The sequence below is a fragment of the Lissotriton vulgaris genome, chromosome 9, assembly GCF_964263255.1.
Source record: "Lissotriton vulgaris chromosome 9, aLisVul1.2, whole genome shotgun sequence".
NCBI lineage: Eukaryota > Metazoa > Chordata > Amphibia > Caudata > Salamandridae > Lissotriton > Lissotriton vulgaris.
The window spans coordinates 584,370,576-584,385,515 of record NC_141697.1 but is presented as its reverse complement, the minus strand read 5'-3'; the positions used below and the strand labels follow the sequence as shown (position 1 = coordinate 584,385,515).

The 14,940-nt window shown below is 45.2% G+C and overlaps 1 protein-coding gene across 1 annotated transcript in view; it reads left to right on the top strand.

The window, feature by feature from the left end:
- DNAJC4 (DnaJ heat shock protein family (Hsp40) member C4) overlaps positions 1–14,940 on the top strand; it is a 493,550-nt gene that overhangs the window by 237,605 nt on the left and 241,005 nt on the right. The window contains exon 4 of the mRNA XM_086938148.1: positions 4,286–4,488. Coding sequence (XP_086794274.1) covers positions 4,286–4,488 — 203 coding nt within the window. The remainder of the gene's footprint in view (positions 1–4,285; positions 4,489–14,940) is intronic.

Genomic DNA, 14,940 nt, shown 5'->3' with positions numbered 1-14,940 from the left:
GCAGATAAGATAGAGCTCTTGTAATTTTTGCGGGCTGTCTTGTATAATTCTCTGTCTATGGCATGGTAGCCATGTCTCCACTTCCTCTCTAGTTGGCGGAGTTCTAGTTTCTGCTTTTTTAAGTCAGCAGAGAACCATCTGTGGGCGTCCATGCGACGGGCGCGGGAGAACTTGGTGAGGGGGGCATGTTCGTTGCATGCAGAGAGGAGCCACTCGGTGTGTGCTTTGTCCATCAGATTGATGTCTGGACCCCGGGTAGGGATGGAGTTGGTCAGGGTGGATAGGAAATCTTGGAGGTTTAGGGATCTCCATTTCCTGTCTGACCCCCCCGAGGGCGCTTGATTTTTTGGGTGGCCCTGAGTGGTGATGGAGAATTGCAATAGGTAGTGGTCAGACCATATACATGGTGAGACCGTGGGGCAAGAGGTAGAGATGTTGTGAGACCAAATGTGGTCTAGGATATGTCCCTTTTCATGAGTGGGGATCAGGACGTGTTGATGGAAGTTTAAATCAGAGAGCAGCTCGAAAAGTTCTATGGCGTGAGGTCCGGCTTCCGGGTTGTTGTACCAGTAATTGAAATCCCCTATGACCATGACCTTGTGATAGTCGACGACTAGACCTGCTATTTGCTCAGACAGGGTAGCTGGGAAGGAAGGCATAGATGTAGGTGGTCGGTAGATCAATGATAGCACCATGGTGCCTGTGTCAGTATCAGATTTGATGACTAAGTTTTCCGTATCAGGTAAGTCTAGGGGAGGTAGGGTGGTGAACGTATGGTCTTTATGAATGATGGCGGCGACACCTCCGCCGGCTTTTCCTGATTTTCTATTTGCTGACAGGATGTAATAGTCTGATGGTAGGGCCGTGAGAATATCTGGCAAGGAGTCACCGACGAATAGTATGTCTGGTCTATCCGACTTCAGGAGTAGGAATATATCTAGTTGGTGTTTAACCAGAGATCTGGAATTAAGATAGAGACATCGGAGGGTTAGGAGATTGGGTTTAGGGGGGAGCTTATTGGTTTTAGATCTTTGAGATGAGATAGGGGGCGGTTCTCGCGTGTGATAGTGAGAAAGGATATTGCTGGCCTTTAGGCGAGCATGTGTGGTCGGATCAAGGGGTGGGAGAGCGGGATTCTGAAGAGAATGCAGTTCGAGGGAGGAATACCTGATAAATTCTTCATTCTGCCTGGTCCCTGGGCCTGTCCAGGCGCGGAGGGGCGCAGACGGGCTTGCCTTAGGCGCTCCCGCTGCGCTCGTCCGCTGCGCTTCCTGCCCAGGCACATGATATGGGAGAGAGCGGGGCGTGGCCTCAAGGGGGCGTGGCTAGCGAGCACGCCTGCGATGGCGGCCGCTGAACAACAAACAATTACCGCAGCAGCGATCAGTCGGCTGCGCGGTGTGAGTGCGGAATAGAGTGCTTTCCCAACGAGGTCAGGTAGGCTTTTAGAGGTTATCAGATCAACAATTAAAAGCAAATTACACAGTATTAAAACAAAGAAAGCGTACCTCCAGAACCCGGCTTCCGCCTCAGGTCTGGGAATCTAGTTTCTGAAAAGGCTTGAGATGCGGCGCCTTTTAACAGGGCGGGGGGCGTGGCCTCAAGGGGGCGTGGCTAGCGAGCACGCCTGCGATGGCGGCCGCTGAACAACAAACAATTACCGCAGCAGCGATCAGTCGGGTGCGCGGTGTGAGTGCAGAATAGAGTGCTTTCCCAACGAGGTCAGGTAGGCTTTTAGAGGTTATCAGATCAAAATTAAAAGCAAATTACACAGTATTAAAACAAAGAAAGCGTACCTCCAGAACCCGGCTTCCGCCTCAGGTCTGGGAATCTAGTTTCTGAAAAGGCTTGAGATGCGGCGCCTTTTAACAGGGCGGGGGGCGTGGCCTCAAGGGGGCGTGGCTAGCGAGCATGCCTGCGATGGCGGCCGCTGAACAACAAACAATTACCGCAGCAGCGATCAGTCGGCTGCGCGGTGTGAGTGCGGAATAGAGTGCTTTCCCAACGAGGTCAGGTAGGCTTTTAGAGGTTATCAGATCAACAATTAAAAGCAAATTACACAGTATTAAAACAAAGAAAGCGTACCTCCAGAACCCGGCTTCCGCCTCAGGTCTGGGAATCTAGTTTCTGAAATGGCTTGAGATGCGGCGCCTTTTAACAGGGCGGGGGGCGTGGCCTCAAGGGGGCGTGGCTAGCGAGCACGCCTGCGATGGCGGCCGCTGAACAACAAACAATTACCGCAGCAGCGATAAGTCGTCTGCGCGGTGTGAGTGCGGAATAGAGTGCTTTCCCAACGAGGTCAGGTAGGCTTTTAGAGGTTATCAGATCAACAATTAAAAGCAAATTACACAGTATTAAAACAAAGAAAGCGTACCTCCAGAACCCGGCTTCCGCCTCAGGTCTGGGAATCTAGTTTCTGAAAAGGCTTGAGATGCGGCGCCTTTTAACAGGGCGGGGGGCGTGGCCTCAAGGGGGCGTGGCTAGCGAGCACGCCTGCGATGGCGGCCGCTGAACAGTTTCTCAAAGCCACTTCACTCTATGCCACTGTACACCATTGTGCTTTAAGTCACTATACTCTACATCACTTTATTCTATTCAACTGAACTCTACTCCATTTCTCTCTGCACCACTCTACTCTGCACTACTTTACTCTGCACCACTCTACACCACTATACTTTGCAACTTTCTACTCTGCACCACTCTACTCTGCGCCTCTGCCACTGCACTCTACTCTGCACCACTCAACTCTACGCTACGCTACTCCACTCTACGCCTATGCATTCTACACCACTACACTCTGCATCACTCCACGCCACTCTCATCTATTCTGTGCCACTGCACCCTTCATCACTTCACTCTATGTCACTGCATTCTACACCACACCACACCTCTGCACTATGCACTACACCACTTTACTCTATCCTGCACCACTCCACTCTGAAACAATGTATACCACTGCCCTCTACACCACTCCACTCCATAACAATCCACTCAACTCCACTTTATAACACTCCAAACCACTCTCCTTTACCCCACCAACTTTTAGCCATACTGAACAGCCACGCTGGTGTACAACATGGCTAAAACATATTGACAAAGGCAATAGCTCTTGTTTAGATGAGAGCTGTTGGCTTTGCCAATGCTTATTAGTGATTGAAACAACCTTTTAGCACAGTGATGTTAGAATAGCGAGGGAAATTATTAAATAAAACTTTTCCTAACAAAGAAGTCTGCACCACCTACCCTTATTTTGTACACAGACCCCTTGGCAAGCTTGGAATATATCCCAGACTGTGTTTAAAAGGCCTTCGGATCAGCACGCAGCAGACTCATCATATTAGTTAAATGATCTGCACACTCTGACTTCTACGTTTAAGCCTTCTGGCCTGTACATTGAGCGCTATATAATGTTCTGTCTTTTTACAGCTTTACTCTTTCAGATTGCATGCTATCTGAAGAAGCTACGCCCCACTGTATCATGAAACCCTGCATGAAACATTGACATTGAATTACAAGTCTTGATTGGTTCATTTAGTCTTTTTCATAAGAGTGTCCCTCTCCTGGCATTAAATCCTCTACGTGCCTCCTCTTTCTGAGTATATCCGTCTTTTAGTTAGATGCCTGTCTGGTATTGTATTTCTGCAAATGACTCACACGCCACTCCATAGACCACAACCTCTCCCTTTTTAAAACTCCTATAACCGCACCGTAATAATACCTAATCTCTGCCAGCCTATCTATTCATCTCGCCAACCATTTGCATGAACCCACATAGGCCCCACTAATGATTACACCTAACCCCATATAATTTAATCTACCAACAAGAAACTGTAGTAAAAGTGTTTTTTTGAGAGCGCAGGACTAATGCCAATGAGTATACACGGGTAGAATGGGTACATTTGTAACAATTTCCTAGATGAGTGGGGCCTGCATCAATATACAGGGCGGTTTAAGTTAATTAAGTATATTTTCAGTGTTATGTTCTTTTTCAATTTCAACTCTTATTATCATTTGTAAAGAAATGTGAGTTCATTATATTGTATTGTATTGTAATTGCATTTGTATAGCGCTTACTACCCCTGATGAGGCGTCAAAGTGCTTTTTTCGGCGAGTAGAACGCTTTTATAGTTGTTTTTGGGTCAGTGCCAAGACCCCAGAGATTGCTTCTGTTGCGGACAATTCAAGGACTTGTTTATTTTGTGTTCTTCACCTCTGTGTACTGTCCATTGGCATCCACCCCTCCTAGAAGCTCATCCAACCTAAATCTATATCTTTATCCGTTCAGCTGCACCCTGACAGTGACCCAGCCAACCCCAACCTGCACACCCGGTTTGTGAAGCTGAATGAGGCCTATGGCGTGCTGAGTCGGGAGAGCAGCCGAAAGGATTACGACCTCAGCCTGCGACTGCACCGCCAGGGGTTCACCGGCGCAACAAGGACTGACCCCTTCGATTATACGAGCCCGGTGTCCAGGAAGTCTAGAACAGGGTAAGGAGACGATTCACGTTGAGGATCTCTGGATTTGTGCGTTGCTTACATGTCCTGCTGCCCTTCTACACCTTGTTCCTTGCATTTTGTAGGATAGTTCTGGTAATGGCCGTATAGTTCCAAGTCCAGCAAAGTGGCCTACCTGCAAACCCTTTTGCAGACAGCAGTCCCCTGGTGCATTCAACATCTCCCATAAATAGTCAATTTATAGAGAAAACCTACTGGCATGTAAAGCATCCACGATAGTGCAAAGCAACATTCCTCTTGAGTAGATAGTGCCCATGCTGATGATAATTTTAAAGAATTCCTCAAGAGAAAAGTGAGTAACTGATACACCCGTCTGTCTCTTCCTGACACGTATGCTGTCCTGGTGATCTGTTTCATTCACGTCATTCCAGCATCTCCACACAGGCGGACCTCCTTGGGCACCTGACCTGAACATGCTTTTTAAGACCAACGTACATCATTTGAGTTTATGTGCATTTCCAGGTGTTCTGGAGGTATATGGTATAAGAAAAAATAAAAATCATAATTAAAATGTGCAACACCCTTTACTTTGTACAATAAGAATGGCGAGTAAAAAACTCCTGCTTCAACCATTGAGGCAGTTGCTTAAATGTATGCCCCTCATCTCGAGATTTGGTGATGACTCGCAAGCGCCAAGAACGTTTTTAATAAAAGCACTGGGTGATGAGGTAGGGAGTTTCACTGTTTTTTTTTTTTAACATTCTCATAATCGCTTGAATATCTGCATTCAAAGTGGGAAATAAAAGCCCTGTGAACTGTGGAATTTTTTGGTACCCAGAATTTTAAATTTTCGCCTATCAAGTTTCCACATCCAAAACTATAACACAATCTAAAACCGTGTGTTGCTGACCTTATGCACTGGGGTTTCAAATGTAAAGTTACGTTATGGTTGTGTGTAGCTAGAGCACTGTAGCTGGCGGTTAGTCTCAAAATGACAGTAATTCGTTATGGAACATTCATGGCTATTTCCAGCTTGAGACTTAGTGTAGGAAATCAGATACAAATTTCACAGAATATTATATACTATTCAGCAGTAGGAAGAATGCCTCTGTCTGTGTCAGCCACGTCATTGTACAAGCCAGGTTAAAAAGTAGAGATATGGTTTGTCTCTTAAAAGGTAAATGCTGGTTCCTCATAAGCTAAAGTGAGGAGTGTGCTCCCCAAGTAGATCTGCCAAAGAACATGTTGCCAGATGTACGTATACCTGGTCGCAAATTGCTATCAGTATTTTTGTGATTAGTGCAGAATTTTACGAACTAGCCTATTTACTAATAGGTATATTGTGAAATTGCGAATCATGGTGGGTTGCAACCTCACCTACCTCATGAATATTAATGAGCTAGGTCACAAATTGCGATCCACTACAATCGGAGGCCATCACAGGAATGAATGCCTGTTGGGACTCGCGGACCACCTTGTCTGTGATTGCTCTTAAATAAAGCACATTTCTTTTTTTAAATAAGTTGTGTCAAGTTTTCACTCTGCTTTTTATTATTGTTTATTGGCTAGTTTTCATTGTTTAGTTTCCAATTCCTTTTTAGGTCGAGCTCTGTCTCGACCTATTGTCAGCGAGTGGCTCCTCAAGGGAGGTCAACTGGTGAACGAGCGCGGATTGCTCCTCGTGGACGCGCATGCCCCGCCCCCCCCCAGCCGTGCACATCTCCAGAAGCCGATTGCCAGGGTCAGCCATGCCTCTCCAGTCACATGCGCACACACACTGCATACACGCACGCGCACACACACACACTGCATACACACACGCTCACACACAGGTGCCAAGCCCCCCAAGCCCCACTTACCGCCTCAGCCGCCTCTCCTGACTTCTGCTGCCATCCACTTTGTGAGAGTGGGCGCGGGCTTCTCCAAAAGACGGAAGTCCCGCCCCACGACTGCCGTGAGCGTGCACATCCCGAGACCGGAAGTTCGGGAGAGTGCACGCTCACGGCTTGTTTTTTTACGGGTTTGCCTGAGGAATGTAAACTATTCAACATGGAGTCGACCGTTAATAAGCTGGAGGCGATGGTGAGCTGTGCTGGAGTTTGGGGAGGCGCGGTGTATATTGTGTCAGTCTGTAGTGCTGCTCTTTAAGGTGGTAGTTTGAGGAGAAAGGCGAAGCATGTCAGAACCCGATTAACACTGACGAACAGCCCCTCGTAGTGTTAAAATAGAGAGGGACTGATCAGACACGTCGCGCCCTCGACGATTAGTTAGGGGGAGGGGATGTGCTCCATTTATTGCCACCCCTTGTTCTGGCGCTAACAATCTGCGATCGATTGGGAGCGGCGGGCACAAGAGTGAAAGATGTGCAGTGCACACTGGCAGCTGCAAAAATGGCGGGAGATGACTGCAGAGGAACAGAAAGAGACGTCCGGCTATTTGTCCAGTTGGAAGAGTTGTCGAATAGGATTGCCCATCGGTAAACGCAACAGAAATAGCTGCCCTTCCTTTCAAGTGCTATGTTTACACCGGGGCCCAGTCTCGTTTATTCAGTGCTCTACCTTGCATTGTGGTGGTTAAGTATGTATTAGCATTGACCAACCTCGGTAGTAAACTTCCTAACCAAGGTATGCTTCTTTCCATTCATTTTCATGCATGTGTTTCTTCGAGCAATACTCTGCACGTCTATCGTCTGCTAAGGTTAATGTTGGCGTTTTTGTATAAAGCAGAATGCACTTCCACTTGTGAAAAGTGCCACACCCCTTTTGTAGCACGCTCTTAACAGTGGCCCTTATAGTTTTTGTTTATTCTAACTTGTATACCGCCAAGTTGCATGCAATTTGACATTAGTCTTGCGGTGGCCACACTTCTGACTGACAAGCTTTCTCCAAGATGTATTTTCCCAGAATTAACGACTTCACTTTAGCCCATTCAATGGTTTTCCTAGTCTTGAAGAAAAGTTGTGTAGATTGGTTTGATTTGGTGTACATAAAACCACACTCACAAATCTGCGAAGCTGTCCTGTTTACGTGCAGTGTAGGGTTTTACTCGAAACAAAACGGTATGTAGAGTGTCAATATCTTTATAGTTCATGCGGCCTTAATTAGATTTTAAATACGTGTTTTTGTTCGGCTAGTTTTCAAGTAGTTCGGTAATGAATTTCCATTTATTCTGCTGTTATTTCTCTCACATTACTTTACCATAGAGGAAGTCATATACATTTCCTCTGCAGCGGTCTCCTTATTGCATTCAGATATTTATTTTCTATTAAGTATTTCTTCACATCTTTTACCTGAGCCGTTTAAATGATTTAACTTGTTCTATTAGTTTATTGTTCTTTATCTTATTTACAGATGTAGGATGTGTTTACCTGCATTCTCGGGCTTTCTTCAAGGCAAGCTCAATTTTGCAGTAACGGTGTTAGGAAAGCCGAATTTGAGAGTGCCTGCAAATCATTATTTTTGATCGGGGTCAAAACGGTTAGTAGCTCTTTCATGGAGCGATACTGACTTAGTAGTGCTTGTCTAGAATTGGATCTTCTGGGCAGGTCGCACTCTCCTTAGGATTTATGTTCTTTCTCAGAATTGTTTACTTCATTGCATATTTTTGCCGTATGTGTTTGATTTTACTTATTCATATTTAAATCTGCATATACTCCGAATTCTTTTTACTTTCTTCGGTGAGATTGTGGCTTTTTAGGGCTCGCCCCTTTCCTATTCCGCAAGAATAGGAAAAAGAGCCCTAATGCAGCTAAACCACTAAAGGCCAAGGGCTCTCCCCAAAAGCAGATTTTGGGAAGTGCATGCCTCGTGCACGAGCTTGCCTGAGCCTTCTGCCTATCAGCCTGCCAGTTCTCCTCCCCTAATTATTCCCTTCACTTATTCACGGCCACAGGCCGTGACTCTGGCTCTTCAAAGGCTCTGCTCCCCGCCTGCACTTCGCGGCCGCCAGGCCGTGCCCCTGTCGCTTAATCTGCTTGCCTTCTGTCCCTTAATCTCCCCGTGACTCCCCCTCACCTCTCCCACTCCACTGCTTCAGGCCCCCACCATTTGCTCAGGACATTGCTTGTTTATTTTTCCCCTTAAGCAGCATCTTAAATTTTTTAATGCCTCAAATTTGTTTTAAAATGTCATGTTTCTATCTAACCCAATGCGAGTCTTTACTTTATGCTGATATTTGCACCAACTAGGTAGGAGCTTACCAAGGACTCCCTAAAGACTTTTTAAACTGTTTACTTATTCTTGTTGCTTTTTTGCAAGCACTCTACAAGAGTATGTGTTCAGGCTGTCTTCTCCCCTTCTGCCATACCTCCCTAATTTATTTTATTATTTGTTTCCTGCAAAAGGTTTTCAGTGTTGATGTCCGTCACCGCTTGTAGTTCACTTAATCACCCGTGCCGTGTCGACCTCACGCCCATCGCTGGTTGTTGTTATGTGTTTCCTGCTTGTGTTTTCGGTGCGCCCCTTTCACCGCCTGTGCATCGCTAGAATGTAATTAGCTTTCGGCCCAATCCTTCCCATTGTACTTACTCATTTCAGTAAAAAGTTGGCCGAATCTTGCGAGTTTACAGACTTCCTCATACATTCCGCTATGCAGCATTGTATTTCGACATAATATTCTTACAGATTGCACAGAATGCTAAATGGCTCTTTCACAGCCTGCTAATGCTTTGTTTTTACATTGATTCTTCAAATAAATAAATTAAATTGTAAGTCTTACAGTTATTACTTCGGTTTCTTTTGCTCTAACTAATTATTATAAAAAAAATGGCCAGACACTACAGAGTTCTTTTCTAGGAAGTCCTTTTTCTAGCTCTAAGAGATCCCCTAAATGCAAGAGGTTGGTGACTGCATCCTGCTACGGTGCTCCAGACCCCACACCACTGTTTGAACTTTGGCTTACAGGTATCATACTTGGTTTTTGTGGGCTGCATTATGTGTTCACTTTTATTCTATCTAACCCAATGAGAGTCTTTTCTTTATGCCGATATTTGCACTTACTAGGTAGGAGCTTACCAAGGACTCCCTACAGCATTTGTTTACTTATTCTTGTTGCTTTTTTGCAAGCACTCTACGAGAGTATGTGTGCAGGCTGTCTTCTCCCCTTCTGCTATACCTCCCTACGTGCCCCCATGCACATTGGTGCAGTAGATCACTTTTACAAGAGCACCGGATTACATTTCACAAGGTCAAATTCACTTTTTCAGATACCGGCAGGTCTTAAGTTACATTTTGCATGGGAATCATTCTTTCTGTTAAAGTGCAAAATGTTCAGCGCAACATACACTCCAAATACCACTCAGTGCCACATAATTACACTCCACATAATTACACTGCTCTTAGTACAACATACACTCCCAATACCACTCATTGCCACATAATTACACGGCACATAATTACACTGCGCTCAACGCGACATACACTCCAAATACCACTCAGTGCCACATAATTATATGCTACATAATTACACTGCACTCAATGCAACATACACTCCAAGCAATACCACTCAGTGCCACATAATTACACACCATACAATTACACTCTACTGAATACAACATGCACTCCACACAATACCACTCAGTGCCAAATAATTATATGCTACAAAATGACACTGCGCTCAACGCAACATACACTCCAAATACCACTCAGTGCCACATAATTACACGCCACATAAATACACGCCACATAATTACACTGCGCTCAACGCAACATACACTCCAAATACCACTCAGTGCCACATAATTATATGCTACATATTTACACTGTGCTCAACGCAACATACACTCCAAATACCACTCCATGCCACATAATTACACTGCACTCAATGCAACATACACTATAAATACCACTCAGTGCCACATAATTACACTGCGCTCAACGCGACATACACTCCAAATACCACTCAGTGCCACATAATTACACAGCACATATTTACACTGCACTCCATGCAACATAAACTCCAAATACCACTCAATGCCACATAGTTACACTGCATTCAATTCAACATACACTCCAAATACCACTCAGTGCCACATAATTACACAGCACATAATTACACTCTACTTAATGCAACACACACTCCACACAATACCACTCAGTGCCACATAATTATATGCTACATAATTACATACACTCAATACAACATACTCTCCAAACAATACCACTCAGTGCCTCATAATTATGCTACATAATTACACTGCGCTCAACGCAACATACACTCCAAATACCACTCAGTGCCACATAATTCCCTGCACTCAATGCAACATACACTCCAAATACCACTCAGTGCCACATAATTACATGCCACATAATTACACTGCACTCCATGCAACATACACTCCAAATACCACTCAGTGCCACTTAGTTACATGCCACATAATTACACTCTATCGCATCACTCAGCACCACCACAGCATCACTCAGCACCACCACAGCATCACTCGTCGCCACCACAACATCACTCCACGCCATCACAGCATCAATCTGTGCCACCATTCAGCAACAACTGGTTCAAATATGTTCTCTCAATGTTTCAAGCTTTATTACAAATGTCACATAAAGATGTTAATTTCACTTCTGTTCTTGGATTTTCGTCACAATAAAATACACTGAACATAATCTTCACAAAAGTTATTTACAAAAGTTTAATCTAGTGCCATTATAAATTACAATAACTTTTATTAAAAAAAAATTAAAATCAATGGTTATTCGTAATATCAATACATCTAAGTCACGTAAATACAACACATATTGCATTACAAATGCTAAAGGTGTCACATTTGCGAAAGTTATAAGTATTGTCTTTGTAAATGACAAAGCTATTAATTTCGCTATTTTCAAAACCAACACATAAATAAAAATTTGTCATTTACAATACCAATAGCTCAAACTTTCCTAATGCGAGACCTATTGCATTGCAAATGCTTGTTGTTTTGTTGTGCTTGTATCGAAATATCTGTGCCTCTGTTTCGCCCATCTCCTACAACATTAAGTCCCAGGTAGTTTCCATACTCAAGATATCTGTACTTAATTTGTGCTGCCGATTGGAAGTAGCAGGGACTGGATTCACTTTTGGAGACCTTGATTTGTTTTTCATCATCAGACTTTAACCTCTTGCCTGCGGGGCTAATTCCCCCGCTGTGCTGGGGGTGGGGGGCGCGCACAGTGCCCCGGTGCTCATGACGAGCTCAGCTCGTCATGAGCATGGGAGGGGTTAACCCAGAGAAAGAGAGATCAGGGCAGAAAGGGGAGAATTAAGGAGGTAGAAAAAGGTAGAAAAACAGTGACAAAGTAGAATACCAGGCATGAAAAACCTACAAGAGTGAGATCAAGACAGAATGTGTAGGGTGGTTGAAAAAGTTGGTAGGAGGATGAATGAAGGCTACACAGTCTTGGCATTTGGTAACCTGGAGTTCAGCAGTGGTTTCCTAAGAAAATCTTTGGGTCCTTGTGCTTATGTTTTTTCCCATCAAATTTGGCACTGCAGGATACCAGAAGATGAGATACTGAAGGAGGTAATAATTTCTTATCCATTGTAGAAGGAATTAAAGTTCTGATGGATACATCTTCCTGAATATTTCTCACCTTATGAATACTCTTTCCAGTCTTCAGGCTGTTCTGGAAAACGTTATTCCCAGCAATGACTCTCCAATGCCGTCAAGTAGTGCCAAGTGGCTTCAGGTGCGATGCTGCCTCCGAATGTGAAATCAATGGAATATTAGGCACCAACTAGCATCAATCCCTGCTTTTTAAGGCCCATTAAGGCGTGTGGAAAGGAACTGAGAGAGACATTACAGCAACAAATAAAGCAGCTATCTTGTTTGCCTACCCTGGGATCTTATTAATCCTGTCACTCGCTCATCGAGGAGGAGGGAGGGCCATGAAAAATCGGTGGGTGCATTATGGAGCTACAGAACTTTTGTTACCCAAGGCAAGTACCTTTTTCTTCTGATGAATACATCTTATTGCAGATTCCTGACCTTTTGGATGTGCACCAAAATAGTACCTACATGGAAGATGGGACAGATCAATACCTAATAAGCAAGGCAATAATTCAATGAATCTGGTGTAAAGTATTGGTTAGTGCCTTCTTCTCAATATGAGGCTGAAGTGCTTCACAAAGGTTTGCAAGAACCACCATGTAGATACCAGCAGGTTTTGGCTTCTGGGAAGAGCTGTGGCTATGGCCATTGCTTTAGTCGGATGAACATAAATGTTCGAAGAGGCTCTTTGCCCCAGTATTGGATCTTTCATAGATTCCCATGCTTTGTATCATTCCCCGTCGTCGGAATGGGAGCCTCGGTAAATAGAAAATACCTTAGTAGTAAGCACAAAGTGAAAAAATAGGCCTAGGCCTCATCTCATTTTGTAGCTTATCCACCTCTTTTTGTAAAAGAGACCAAATTCTTGCAGTAGACAATCAGAGCAGCCTCACCCCATAGAACCTTCCTGAGAGAGCCTCAGATTTTCTACCGCACGTTGTGCAAGGGAGTCTCCATTGAGCTCTGCTCATTTTCTTCAATTCTTAGTATATTTTCTTCAACTTGTGTCTATTTTTTCGTCATGTCTGACAAGGAGAAGAAAGCACTTTTCAGAGCCTGTGCTACTTGCTCAAAAAAGAGGTTGTTTGTCGAGGACAAACATGAAGACTGCATATACTGCCTATATCCGGATCATAAAGCCACAAACTGCAAGATTTGCAGGACTTTCTCCACCAAGACCTTGAGGGACAGAGAGGGACGTCTTCTCACTTGGCTACAGAAGATGAAAGACCGCAAAGAACTTATGTCTTCAGACAGTGAGGGCTCCTCGTCAATGGTGTCATCTAAAAGGTCGAAGAAAAGGGGTAGGTCTCCCCCTTCTACTTCTGACGAGCCCCTTGTCAAGGCCTTGCCAGGGACCTCTGATAGGTCTGATAGGCCTGCTTCCCAAAAATCTCCTCACCACGGTGAAAAGGAGAGGCAGGGAAAGCTTGAGGAGTCGCAACCCTCAAAAAAGGCGAAGAAGGTTGCCCCTGTGACTTCACCACCCTCTGACAGGGATAGAGGGGTGAAAAAGCCTTCTACTACGACTCAGGAGGTTGTTTCCGACAAGACACAGTGTTCGTCGACGGTGAAAACCACAGGTACGCCGACGATTTCTATTAAAATCTTGTCTGTGAAATTAGCCTCGTCGACGGGCTCATCGACGACGGCTGCGACGACGGCACCTGCGCCGTCGACGACATTTAAAACGCCTGATGCCTGTTCGTCGTCGACGAAAATGACGTTCTCCACGTTGACGACGATGACGACGAGAATCGCTTCGACGGCGTCGACGAGGACGACGTCGACGACGACCATGTCGACGACACCTGTGACCTTGCTGCTGACGACGAGTTCGTCAACGATCCCGTCGACGCTCCAACCATCGTCGACGATGACCTTCTCCTCGTCGACGACGCAATCCTCGACGACGAGCGCAGTTTCTTCATCGGCGCCTCCGTCGACGAAACAGTCTTTGAAGGCACTACCGTCCACGACGACTCCGTCAACGACTGAAAAAATTGTTTTTTCACGCAGAAGGAGGCAAATAACACCGGAAATGACATCTCCACGGCAGGTCCAAAAATGTCCTCCTAACCTACTCCTGGACGAGGATTCTGAAGAGGAGGCTTATAGCAATTTTGGCCAGGCGTATAGCCCTTCTGACTTACAAGTAAAAATTCAGGACATCAGTTCTGAAGAAGGGGAAAAGGAACAGCACCAATATGTTCCACAAGATTATTATGAACAACAGGAAATGCCAAGCATGCAAGTTCCTTTGCAGAAACCTTCGCGTCAATCTCGGCAGGAGATGGTGGCGATGCCATCCACTCTCATCTCGGATCTACAACTTATGTTGCAGGACTATCGAAAGCGATTTACTACTCCTCAAGAGGTTCAACAGGTGCGCCCTCCTACACCTCCGCCTCAGCTATCACACCCTGTGGCAGGACACTTTTTGCCTTCAAGAGGCCATGAAACAGAGCCTGTAGAGCATCCGCAAGAGGTAGTGCCCATTCAGGACGATACAGATGATGATAATGCATCATCAGATGTGGACCAACAAGTGGACCCTGACCAAGACCAGAATGTAGACTGGAATCAGGATGATCCTCGAGATCCAGACGTCACAGGGCCTGATAACGCAATCTCTCCTCCAGCAGATGTCAGAGGTTTTCACAACTTGATGGAACGAGCTTCCAAGAGATTTGGTCTCCCGGTTACCACAGTTCAGTCCGAATGTTTTTTGTACGATTTCAAAGAACCATTCCGGAAATCCGTATGTTCAATCCCCATCATTGAACATGTTTGGTCTGAAGGCCTAAAGGCTATGCAGAATCCGGCCACAGTCCTCCCGGTGCTCCCCAGACTGGAGAAAAAATATAAGGCGCCAGATGGCAGCCCGGCGTGTCTACTAGGTCAACGAAAACAGGACTCGTCATTTCTCAGGCCGCACAGAGCAAATC